This window comes from Dermacentor silvarum, chromosome 1 (assembly GCF_013339745.2).
Source record: "Dermacentor silvarum isolate Dsil-2018 chromosome 1, BIME_Dsil_1.4, whole genome shotgun sequence".
Classification (NCBI taxonomy): Eukaryota; Metazoa; Arthropoda; class Arachnida; order Ixodida; family Ixodidae; genus Dermacentor; species Dermacentor silvarum.
The window spans coordinates 417,521,076-417,534,569 of NC_051154.1; the positions used below are offsets into that span (position 1 = coordinate 417,521,076).

Consider the following 13,494-nt stretch of genomic DNA (forward strand, 5'->3'; position numbering starts at 1 on the left):
CCGATATAAATTGGCCATCTCCAACTCGCGACATAGCCGCGCGGGCACATAACTTTAAAACTATTTGCGGTAAAATAATACCTCACGCGTATTTTATAATTAAGCATTACCAGTCGGGACTTAAAGCATAACGTGCAGCACAACCTACTTTCACACAAGTGAAGGCTGACTGCTTTTTCTGAATCGTGTTCTTTGACGTAATATGCAGCTCGTCTTTCCTGCAAAGTTATTTCTGTTGGGTGCTGTGTGTATCTTTCTACTGCAGCTCAAGCAGCTGTGCCCGATCGACCTGCTCATTGGAGGCTCCCCTTGCAGTGATCTTGCGCTGGTCAACCCAAATAGGAAAGGACCCTATGGTGAGTGTCTTGACGGCCACCGAATTGTTTACTGGCATGACAGCTCTCTCCACAACTATGCAAATCCATCACGTTGAGTGGCCGGTCCATTGTTACCGCTACTTGTCTGCGCCCTCAAAAGACACACGTTGTCTCAAACCAGTTCAACAAGCTCCAGAAAAGAGCTTAGGCGTCCGCCGCTCCCACACCAAGTATTCTTTCAGAGTAGCAGCTGAGATCAGCTTTGTCAAGCAACGTTATAAAATAATCATCATTAAAAAGAAAGTAGTTATTGCGGTGTCTCCCACTTGAACTCGACGTCGGCCTTTATGAGGTACGTCTTTGGCTCGGCGATCCGTGAAAAGTCCTTGACGAAACTCCTGTAATATGCGCACGTACAGTACAAGAAATCTACACACTGCTTTCTTGTCGGCAGGGGGAGGAAAGTCAGTGATGGCCGCAGCTTTCTGTGGGTCAGGGCACACTCCAAACTTATTGATTATGTGGCCCAAAAACAGCTCCTCATATGCGAAGCGGCACTTTTCTGGCTTCAACGTGAGTCCGGAGGTCTTGATTGCTTGAAGAACTGTTCAAGGCGCTGGAGGTGTTCTTCGAAGCTTGAGACAAACACACCGACGACGTCCAAGTAGACGAGGCAAGTCTGCCACTTCAAGCCTGCCAGTACTGCATGCATGACGCGTTGGAAAGTCGCAGGTGCCGAGCAAAGACCAAACGGCATGAGCTTGAACTCGAACAGTCCGTCTGGTGTTATAAAGGCAGTCTTCTCCCAGTCCCTCTCGTCGACTTCAATTTGCCAGTAGCCGGTTTTGAGCCCCATCGACGAAAACTACTTGCGTTGTAGAGTCGATGGAAGGCGTCGTCTATCCGCGGGAGAGGGTATACGTCCTTCTTCGTGATTTTGTTGAGGCGATGATAATCGACGCAGAAACGTAAGGTTCCATCCTTCTTCACTAACACCACGGGAGACGCCCACGGATTCTTGGACGGCTGGATGATGTCGTCGCGTAGCATTTCGTCGATTTGTTGCCTTATTGCCTCGCGCTCGCGCGCCGAATCTCGGTACGGGCTCTGACGGAGTGGGCGGATATATTCGTCGGTTAGAATGCGGTGCTTGGCGACAGGGGTTTGTCAAATTTTTGATGAAAACGAGACGCAGTCCTTGTATTAGTGGAGCAGTTAACTTTGTGCTTCAGGGCATAAAACAGCGTTTTTCCTGAAACAGTTAACTGGAACGCCCATGCATTTCGTCGGACACTTTGAAAATTAATATCTCGAAGCTGTTTTAGTCCTGAGAATTCGTCAGGCCAGATTTCGTCAGACTTTCGACTGCACTCGGGTGCATGCGTGCAGTCGTTTTGTTAAAAATGTAAGTGGAACAACAGAGTATTTTTTACAGCAAGATTGATGGCGCGTATCTCCAAACTGGTGTGATCATGTAAATTCATTCCGTTTGGATATCCCTTCGAAACTCGCCGCCTACAATTCGTAAATTGCAATATGTGCTGTAAGTAATTGATGAAGACAGTAATTGGTGAACTTGTATATGTCTTGATTTCTCGTCAAAGTAATGTCCGCCTCTCTGAATAACCTAGCTCACGAACTAGAATGGTGTTATCTACAACAGGTTATTTTTTTTAAATTAGGAAAACTTAAAAACGTAAATTTAAACTGAAGCGCAGCTTCATTAGGCCTAACACAGCCTAACAGTTCGTCCACTATACCCGTGGGCCTGGATAAGTAAGTACGACGAAGAAAACTGCTTTTACAGTTCAGTCCTGACCATACCGACTTGAAGTGAACCATCAGCATAGTGTGTGGCACATACAAAAAGCGGGAAGCGGCGACAAGGCGCAGTGTTAACACCGCGGTGCATCACCATTCTTGATCGAAGGCTGTCGGCCGCACTCGCCGGCACTTCCACGAACGAAGTATAACTGCGTAGACTGCTGAAGCTGTGTCTACTGTTATGCTGACAAATTTATTAGTTACAGAGAAACACACTTGGTCTCATATGCCCAACAGGCAACAAATGATGGCTCTTTCGATACTGCAGTGTAAACAACAAACACGCTCGTTGCCACGCGAGTACGGCAGACATCGGCATTTTCGCTTGATAGCTATATATGTATATACACGCTGTTCAAAAGAGCGCTTATGTGCGCAGAGTTTACTCAAGCAATACGCTATTGGACACACAAACTATATGGCTGATGAAGAACACGAAAATCGAGGACTACCTGTCAAAATCAGCAGTAAACGCCCTCCCCAAAACAGCGACACGACCACCTTTGCCCGGGACGCTCATGCCTTCTCGTCTCAGTGCGATACAACGCTTCTGATATGCGCATGAGAAGTGTTCATATATATTTCGCCATTGTTTCGTGTCAGCGGTGCACGGTTTCTGGTGTACATGAAGCGAACAGAAAGCGGTGGCCGTAGGCGTGCCGATGTAAACAAATGCGCCGTTCTTGTTTCGGATAAATACTTTTCGCGGTATCGCCCCATAAAGGAGCTATGGTCAAAACTGAGCTGTAAAGCAGTTTTTATCATCCTATTGGCGTACGTTCAGTGCAGGTCTAACAATGGCAAATTCGGCTGCTGCGATACGGCTAACCTGCGCTGAGCGGAATCGACCCCTGCTCGAACTTGATGTGAGCGGCTGGAGAGTGCTCATGCTCGTACATTTAAACTTCCGAAGCATGTTTGGATTCATATACAGTACGACTAAATAGGAATAATAGGAATACAAGCGTAGGCGCTGTGATAAGCGCTTTACGGTGCGATGTGTTCGTTCAGAGGCACATCGCACGGTGACTGGTTTTGTCGGCGCAGCTGTAAGCAAGCCCGTCATCACATTTCGACGACTTGCGGCTGTAAGTCGCGCCAGAGTGGTTGCCGGCCTCGGTGTCCTGCCTATGAAATGTCCAGTCTCACAAAACAAAAATTACAACCACAAACAAATGCACAAAACCATTTAAGATCGCTTCATGCAGCGTTCCTCTCTGCATGCCGCGGCGCCCCGACGCCGTTACTTTTTAACGCGATAGCCTTAAGGGCCACGTGTCGCAGAAAATCTGGCGTTGGTGTCGACCTGCCGCGTCCGCGGCCAAGAAAGTCATGCGGAACGACCCTAACCACGCAGACCTTCAGGGTGGCGCAGAGGCGCTGGTGAACTAACTGACTTTCTCGAAGTCAAATGCGCCAGAAAAATGGTAAAGTACGACTTAACCACAACCTACAGACATGATAGCGTCGGATTATAATTTGAATATACGAGAAAACATAATTCTGTTACGCATAAATTCGAACACAAACTCCTTTTCCAGCATTTCTACCATTGACACAGCGGCGCGCCCCAGTCGGGGTCCTTTGAAAAACGACATCCAGATGGCGCTCGCCTCTTCGGCAGCGGCCCGCCGAGGCGAAGGTGCAGAAAAAAAATTCAGGAGCAGCTTCACACTAGTAGTGCGAAGAATGGGCAAAGAGCGAAGCTGGCGACTCTACCTAGCTTTTTCTCGGTTCGGCCAAGTTGTTGCGAGGTTATGCTTCGAGACTTCGCCACGTTTTGCGCAAGATCACCCCTGAATCATCGACAGCCCAAGGAGCAACGAACACTCGATTATTAAAGTATCTGGACGCTTCTGGACGCTCAAACGCTTTTGCTCGGTTTCGCTGGCTCGTAATTCCGGATCTTGTGTCAATCGCCAACGTTACGCCGCCGCTTCGGTGGCGCGATACTCGGGATCGGACCGAAGTCGTCTCACTCACTCTCGAGTAGCCGCGCGGCGGCTCTCGCGCTGCGGTTCCCCTTCTTCGGGAGTGACGCTCTTTTTTGGTCGCGTCATCTTCGCGGCGATCTGGTCGGCGCGGCGGCAGGGCTTTTGTGTCGCCGCGGCGGCGATGCGGAACTATATATGCTGAGAACATGAAATGGCAGAAACACATAGACTGCATCCACTCGAAGGCACTTCGCAAATTAGCATATTTAAAACGTACATTAAAAGATGCTACTAAGGATTGCAAACTAACTGCATACAAGACACTGATTAGGCCAGTTTTGGAGTATGCGTCCGTTGTCTGGTCTCCGTATTCTTCTTGTGACGCTAACAAATTGGAATCTCTGCAAAACAAAGCAATAAGATATATTTATAACAGATATGATCACCATTTTTCACCTTCTTCACATGCCCATGACCTATCGCTTGACACACTTGCACACAGACGCACGTGCGAGCGCCTTATCACTTTGCATAAAATCATACACTGGTCGTCGGTTATTGCGGCACCGGTTTCGTTGGTGAAGTGTCCTGCGCGTGCAACTCGAAGCACTCACCCCCTTAACCTTATTCCATTTCAATCACGCTTGAACACTTTAAAATTTTAATTTTTCCCGTCAGCAGTCGAACTCTGGAATGGCCATGACGGCTCACTTCGACAGTTACCTCCCGCACGATTCGCGAAAGAAATCTATCACATCTCTCATTAAACGCTTCGCGAAAGAAATCTATCACATCTCTCATTAATTCTAAGACCTGCTAGTGTACTCTTTATTTTTTGTAGCTTTGAATACACGCCTTTCTTTACACGCAATATTGTTTGTACTGACCATGCACATATGTAACATGCTCTACTGATTGTATGCTATATAATGTTTGATTTTGCCTATTTAGGCTACTTATGTACCCACCCCTGCAATGTCTCACACTGAGACGGCAGTATTTATATGTAAAATAAATATATATCCCATGGGTCGGCGCAGTGACGTCACGGCTTAGCTCGGCCTCAGCGCAGCCGCGCCAACCACTCCGCACGGCGCGATGACGTCTTGGCTCGGCAAAGCTAAGGCGAAGTGATGCGGTGTGCGCCATGACGTCAGGGCTGACGTAACTGTGGCGAGGGTTGGCGCGATTGGCGCAGCTGGGGTGAAGCGTTGCTAGGTGAGGCATGGTGACGTCATCGCCAGGCGGAGGTTTTGCGGCGTACTCTGGACCATCCTTGATCTTAAAGGGCGTCTAAACCACCCAGAGGTCGAAATTTAGATGTGGTGTTGCAGTTGTGCACGAGTCTACAACGAACACGTAGCCGCGAGAATTTTTCTAAAGGGTGCCGTAATGGCTGTTACACGCGTTTGATGATCGAAAAACGGCCTTCGCTCGTTGCGCTCTTTCCTTCGCTGCTCTCCTCGTCGGCTGGTCTCTCCTCCTCGCCGAGTGCTGCTCCAAATGTCACGTGACATGCGTCATCGTCAAGGCGCTTCTCAAAACACCTCCCACTTTCGGTTAAGGCACGTCCACGCTAGCGGCAAATATACCGACGGCGAAGCGGCCTCCCGTGCCCTAGAACGTCTGCCAGGGGTGTGAATCTTCTTATACCTCCCATTGGTTCTCCAATAGCAGACGCTCAGTCGACGCTAGCGCCAAGGTACACTTCAGTTAGGCCCTAGCGGATGGATGACGGTACTACGGTGGCGAAAAAAAGAAAATCGGCGCGAATTTTTTTCCCTTCCCCTTTCGCTAAAGCACTTTTTTCTTCCTTTTTTTATGATAACGTTGTTCCGCTCGTTTCTCCTTTCCCTCGTGACTTTCCTATCCCTCGCCTCACCCTCCCCTCATGCCTCGCGCAATGCTTTTTTTTTTCTTTAGCTCTCCGCGGTGCACTCTTTTTTTTTTTTTTGGTCGCGGGCGTTATCAGACGCGCCGCCGGACCGAAGCGCGCGCTCCGCGCTCCTCCTGCCCAGCGGTGCCATTCGTGCTGCGTGCTTGTGCGCAGTGAATTGTTTTTGCGTTTTCATGCACGCAGTCGCGTTCATTATTACAATCAAGCAAGCATGTGCCCAAATTGTATTAAAAATAATTCCACTTACAACACAACAGTTCTTTGGAATCACCTTTATTGGGTTCGTTTGCGAAAACCAGAATTGGAGCAGACAGTGCAACACACTATAAATGCAACAAAACGCGGATGGTGTTTCATGTACGCACATGTAAAAAAAACCATTTATTGTAATTGCTCTAATGATCAATGCGCAGAATAGCTTCTCACAGCCTGCTTCTCGTTCGGTCTATAAAATCAATCTCCGTGAAGTGCGCCGAGCATATTCTGCGGTTGTTGACCTTGTCTCTGGGCAAACCCATTAGGTCCATCCTTCGAGCGTAGGCTAAAAACGCTTCCATCCTGAAGAACAGTGAAGATCATAAATTATAACGTCGCAGTTGGAACATACAAAACTGAGCTCGTTTCGCCTCGCGGCAGAGTACTAGTTGTGATATGTCAACCTTAATTCTCAGAAACAAATTTTTAAACGATAGCGGCTAATTACCTAGAAATCAGAGCAAAGCATAACGATTTACTGCATTGTTGTGGTGTTTTTAAATCAGCTAGCTGCTGCCTCACCACCGGACAGCCATGTACGACGGCGCACAATTACTATCACATATAAAAACCGGGAAGTAAACTGCACAGTGCTCACCTGTTGTCTTTAACGATGCGGTAGAATTTCACGTCGCATGGCTCACTTCGTCTTGATGTGTTCGCACACCATTGAACCACACACGAACAGCGACAAACGTGCAACGGTAGGGTACCACATGGACCACACTGCTAGCGCGGAAGGCGAAAACCGCAAAACTGACCGCATAATGCCAGAAAAAAAAATTGCTGCCGTTTTGGCCATTATCAGCGCGGCCGACGACGAGCGCGGGCCGCGCCAGCCGCGCCGCCGATAGTTGAAGGCGAGAGAGAAACGACAAAGTTGAGAGAGGGTGGACCAGAAAAAAAAAAGGAAAAGCGATCTTGCTTTCGCATCCATCTGATGGATGGCGCTGCAATTCGCGTGGACAAAAAACCAGCGGAGTTTCCGAGGCCTGCGTCTGCCGCGCGAGAGGTGTCCAAAGTAGACGGTAGTTCGGCCGGCGCACCCCCGCAGCACGATCAACGGGATAATCGACGACTGCGAAGCTGCGCGCCTCCGCCACCGGCGACGAAAATATCGGCTGCAGGTTCTGATCCACGCAAAATAATTTTCCCTAGGTAAAGTGATGCGGAAATTGTACATTTTATGAAGAACGATATCCACTGTCAAACGTTAAACACGAACTCGAGAGCTCCGTTACTTGTCGAGCTCAGCTGCCGTGCACGGCTACCGACGGGAGGCAACCGTGCTCGCATCGCAGCCGACGGCGCGTGTTTTCTTCTTCGTGTACAACTACTGCGAAGAGCGATAACAACGGTAAGAAAATATTGCGGATTGTGAGCGTCGGTAATTCATTCCGAAGCGCCGTCCGTTTTAGCTTTCAAGTGAGCCGGAATAGGCCTAGCGACGATATCGGCGCCGTCGAGCGATCGGTGGCGGTGAGGCTACCGCACAAATGGGTCCCGGTCTCATCCTATCTACGGTAAGAAAATCTCGCCGTTCGCGAGGAAAACCGCCGTCGAACGGCAGCCCGCGAATGGCAAACGGCATGCGGCGAGTTACCGGCGGTAATGGGGACGTGGACTCGGCGTTTCTCGGCTACCCGCTGTTGCTGCGGTGCCGGCCCGTGTTCATGCGAAGCGTGCCGCTATATAGACCCTGTGTTGCGCGCTCGTCTAGAAAGGCCAACACTGTCGCACTCTGTTCGCGCAGCTAATCAGACCGCTAAGCACGACTGTGTTGGAACGCGAGTGATTTGGCACTTGCGTTGCGGGCTGTAATTACCGATTCGCAAGGGCGCACAAGCGAGCAACACAACAAGGCAGAGCAGGGAGCGCGCGTACCCGATAGCAGACAAACCCGAAGTCGTAGGTTCCTGTTCGACCAATGGGCATCGTCCCCGACGCTGACATCACCAGATTCAACCTGCTGACATCGTGACAACCGCTGGGGATACCGGTAAGGCCACGAGAGGAGGACGGCGTTGTTTTATTGGTTTTGTGGCGCGCCCGCGGAGCGTAGCGCTGCAGCGTTTGGCATCGTTGATCGTGACGCTATTCTGAACTCGATGCGCATGTTTACTTGAAATGTTCAAAAAATATCTGAGGTGGTTTAGGGGCCCTTTAAAGAGCTTCGCTAGTTGACACGGGAATGTGCCATTGCGCTTGGACCCTTTCTGCACTACCACCAGTATCGGCCCGCATTTCGGCGTTACACCTGACGGCAAACGCCCAGGTTAAACTGCTTCGCTTTTAAAAGCTGCAGTTGCCCAGAAGCCTGACAAACAGTCAAGGATCTTTGAATGCTATCGCGTTCTACTCTTAAAGGCGAAGCGTAAGCGTCCTTCAAATGTTGTTTCTCATTGAGTCCGCTAAGGTGGCACCACAGCGCAATGCAAAAGGCGGATTGACCACCGTCTCGGAAAGGGGTTTCGCGACGGTCAAAATGGTCACGGCGTGCGCAGTGAATAATGGCTATGGCGTACAAACGTTCTGTGCCTGGCTCGCGCACGTCAGGAGTGAGAGGCGGACACAGAGCTCTTAGCTTTCCCTGTGAAAACAATCGTACGAAAGATAGACGTGGCGAAGTGCTGATTGTCACCCTTGTTGAGCTCAGCTTGTGCTCTAATGGGTGATAATCACGTCGTCATGCGCCCCCGCGTTTGCTCAGTAGCAGCCGGCTTGCATGTACAGGGTCGTCCACTCGTAGTACGAACACGGCGGCGAGTGGCCACGCACCGCGGAGCGCCAGCGCACACGTAGCGGCCGCGCATCGAAGCTAAGCGGCGCAGGCGTACAGGGGCTTGGAGGCGGGGCTTCATGTCTGCTAAAGCGCCCGAGCGAGCTGTGTTTGTGCCGTCTGTTGTCTGCTAAAGCACAGCGCGCTCGCGCGCTTTAGAAGACGACACGAAGATCCGCCTCCAAGCCCCTGTGCGCCTGCGCCGCTTAGCTTCCATGCGCGGCCGCGCCGTGTGCGCTGGCGCTCCTCGGAGCGTGGCCACTCGTCGCCGTGTTCGTACTTCGAGTGGACGACCCTGTACATATGGGCACCCGTAACCGCGTTCGTCACGCTCGACTACACCTGAAAGCGCACTGCCGAAAGAGATTCGGGACCATGCGCCGCGGACGACCAGGGTCGTTATCGCGTCACAAATGGCGGGCTCTAATCGCCACTCCGCGTGTCGGGTATAATCGGCCAGTGTCATGAACCGCGCACCTGTCTTATCTCGGTGCCGTCACCGCGATAGTCACCCGCTGCTGAAATTGTGCCGCTCGTCAAGCAAGGACCATCCGCAACCTACTGTCAGCCGTCTCTTAACACTTTCTATACAGCCGTTCGACGGGGCCAAATGACAGGGAAACGCCGATCTCAAGCTTCTCAAGCTAAAACTAAAGAGCACGCTTTTCGAGCAGCAATGCCGTTGTGGTTCTTCCATTGTCGTCATATTCATACCAGTGTCATGATGCCGTCGCCATCATGGCATTGTCGTCGTGGTTATGCCACTGGCGTCATGTAGTCATCGTCATTCCAGCGTAGTGTCGTCGTCATTCCTTCATCATTCCATCCTCGTCATTGCCTCGTTATTCTGTCATAACCATTTCATCGACATTTTCTCGCAGGTATATTCGAGTGTCGTCTTGCGTTGTCGCCATGCTGTAATTATTCCGTTGCAATAGAGTCGTCATCGTGCAGTCGTTGCCATCGTCGTTACTCAGGTCTTGTCGTACCATTTTTGTCATACCCTCGTCGTCGATTCTTCGGTATCGTGTGTGGGATCCGCATTTGTGTGCACGACAATTTACGTAGGGTGAGACTTTTCACGGTGAAAATGTGTCCAACTTAATCGCGTGCGCTATTCTTGCAACTGGTCGGTAAGAAGAGCAGCGTTCTCCGAAAACACCAATTAAAGCTTCGCTTAAGGCGTAGAGCTCGTGGGATCCGCTAATATTTACAGGGAAGCCGTCTATGGCTAGGATCCGTGATTTTATGGCATCCGCGCGGAAAAACTCTCCCCTATATAAAAAGTTAAATGGAAAATGAGACATCCACCCAACTGTAGCAATTGCTACAAAGGAAACCCCCATTCGGGCTCCTCAAAAGAAAAAGCCTCGCAGTTGAAGAAAATGTCGTCCTGGTCCGAGACCCGAACCCGGGACCACCGCCTATCCGGAGCATCCGCTCAAACATCTGAGCTAACCAGGCGGCTAGCAGATGGCAGGGCGAAGTGGAATTTATCAACTCGATTCAAAGGCACATGTTTGACGTAGTATAGTTAAACGGAAACCAGCTAGGTGGACAGAAGTAATTAAATAGAAAATGAGACATCCACTGAGTACCCTAAAAAGTGAGAGTGTAAGAGCCAACAACAAAAGCAAACGCATATCGCCGCTAGCGTCGGAGCTCTATTTAACGGTCGCCTGTATCTAAAACGGTGCGTCTCTGTGAATGTATGTCGTAGTACGTGACGCAGTGTACGCCTGATAAGAGGAAGGGTTGGCGCCCCTCTGCAAAACCGCGCGAACGTGCTCGTGTCACTGTCCACGCGTTCGTCGTCGTCGTCTTCTTCCACAGCTGGCGCCGTTGCCGCTCATCATTCGAACTTTGAATTTCACTTCTTGTCTGTCGTCGTAACGGGGAGGCCGCGTTTATGGAGGTATAAGCTATTGCTTATGTGGTTATGTCCGTCTTACATGATGGACAGGTTTAATAACAGCGGTGATACGCGAATCTGTGTGCGTGCTTATCGTCATGATGACCACTGATCAGGACAATAAATATGATCGCAGCTTTGTTCAAAAATTCTTGGTCACCTCGGTGTCATGTGCTAAACAGATTCGCTGGCCATCCACCTTCACAGAGTTGAATGGCTCATGAATTTTTATTGTTGTTATTATGATTGTCATAATTACATGAAATTTGCTGAACCCTCTCGCCAGATGTGATTAATATTGTACGGAGTGAGACAGCCAATGCTTGGCTCCATCGCCAGTGTTATCCGCTATGAGGTTCAGCAAGCACTGCACAACCACCGATATCCACAGATGCCCAACGTGGTGCCCATTGATGTGGGACCGGCCCCCATGTTCGCAGATATTCAGCCCCGTACGTATGCGGACTGCTTGCGAAACTGCATGCCTGTTTTGCGCTCCGCAGTCTCAATTCAGACGACGCCGCCAGGTGCAATTCAAGCTGCGCACGCTGGCTTGGACGTCGGCGGTCGCCGTGCACCCCCGCGGAAGTCTGATGTCTGGCGTACGTCGGACAGATGACCCCTCTGCTACCATTTCGATGAGGCCGGTCACGTCTACCGCGAGTGTCCGTATCGACAACATGGGCTGCGCGGTTTCTCCATCAACTCGCCTCGTCCTCAGGTTGGCCAGAGGCCAAGGGAAATTGAAGAGTATCTGGCCCAGCAACGGGTACCTTTCACACGACGTCAATTGTGGTCACCATCTCCGAGGCGACCCTCACCCATTCGTCCACGTTTCGGGGCGACGGCACAGGGCCACTCGCCAAGCCCCCGTCGGGAATACTGAATACAGCGGCCTTCGGGGGCGAGGTCGCTGGAACTCAAAGTGCGGAAGACCTCTCATCGACGCTTGTACGGAATGTCGCAGATTCACTGAAAACGGAAAGTTCTACGCTTAAGGAAGATAACACATCGGTTACATCCCCATATGAGTGCAGCGGCAAAGAATCGCCGGTTACCCCATCTGAACTTGGTGACCGAGTCTCGCTTGACATACCTGTGCTGATAGACGGTCTACAGGTCAGTGCATTGGTGGACAGGGGTGCAGATTATTGAATTATTAGCGGGAAATTGGCAACGATTCTTAAGAAAGTTATGCCCCCTTGGAATGGAACGCGCATTCGCACAGCCGGAGGTCGCGTTGTTATTCCGCTGGGTCGCTGTACTGCAAGAGTTGAAATTCGTGCGTCGGCGTTTGTTGTCACCTGCCTCGTCCTCCAAGAGTTATCGCGTCAACTCATCCTCGGTATGGACTTTCTTTGCGAGTAGGCGCAATTATAAATCTCCGTGAGCGCAGCGTGACCTTCTCGACACTATTTGCCACAGAGCAAGACGCTGATAGCTGTCGTAAACCTCCGCTGCGTGTTGCTGACAACCGCATGACATTGCCACCACGAGCGACTGTTCCAGTAGAAGTCACGTGCGAGAGCCTCCGACACGGGGATGCGGTCGCCGAAAACAACGTCTCTCTTTTGCTTCTTCAAGGGGTATGCGCTACCCGCAGTCTGGTTCGTGTTCATGACGGGCGGTCGCAAATACTCCTCACACATTTCAACTATGAACATCGACATCTTTTCCGCGGCACTACCGTCGCCTATGCTGATCCTGTAACTGACGTCGCAGACTGCTTCGCATCCGAGGAAATTAATGGTGATGACAATTTTCTGGACCGCGTCGACGTCAATTCGAAGCTCTCGGACGAGAGGAAAGCTGCACTTCACGACCTTTTAAAGGAATTTTAGTCTTGCTTCGCATTTTCGTCTAAATTCCACCAAACACCGCTCACGAAGCACCAAATAATTACCGAGGATTTTGCTCGCCCTATCCGACAACATCCCTACCGTGTCTCCGCTAAAGAACGCGAGGCGATTCAGACTCAAGTAAAGGAGATGCTCGACGATGGAGTCATTCAACCATCCAGCAGCCCGTGGTCATCGCCAGTGGTCCTAGTGAAGAAGAAGGATGGAACACTACGCTTCTGCGTTGATTACAGGAAGCTAAACAGCATCACTAAAAAAGATATTTACCCGCTTCCTCGGGTCGATGGCTCTCTCGACAGGTTGCGGCACGCTAAGTACTTTTCATCCATTGATTTAAAAAGTGTCTATTGGTAGACTGTCACTGAGGTTGATGAGCGAGACTGAGAAAAGACGGCGTTTGTAACCCCAGACGGCCTTTATGAATTCTGAGTTCTTCCTGTCGGCCTCTGTTCTGCTCCGGTCACATTACAGAGTATGATGGATACCGTTATCGCGGGCTTGAAATCGCAAAGCTGCCTTGTTTACCTCGATGATGTAGTCATATTCGCTGACATCTTCGAGGAACACCTGAAGCGGCTAAAAATGGTCCTGGAAGCGACTCGCTCAGCTGCACTCACGCTGAAACCTCAAAAATGTCATTTCAGCTTTGAAGAGCTGAAATTCATTGGACATGTCGTGAGTGCAGATGGAGTTCGCCCCGACCCCGACAAAACTGCA

At 50.5% G+C, this 13,494-nt stretch overlaps 1 protein-coding gene across 1 annotated transcript in view; it reads left to right on the forward strand.

Moving 5' to 3' along the window:
- Positions 1-13,494, forward strand: part of LOC119447488 (DNA (cytosine-5)-methyltransferase 3C-like) — a 352,358-nt gene that overhangs the window by 266,909 nt on the left and 71,955 nt on the right. Inside the window, exon 9 of the mRNA XM_049663800.1 lies at positions 266-356. Within this exon, the coding sequence (XP_049519757.1) occupies positions 266-356 (91 nt within the window). The remainder of the gene's footprint in view (positions 1-265; positions 357-13,494) is intronic.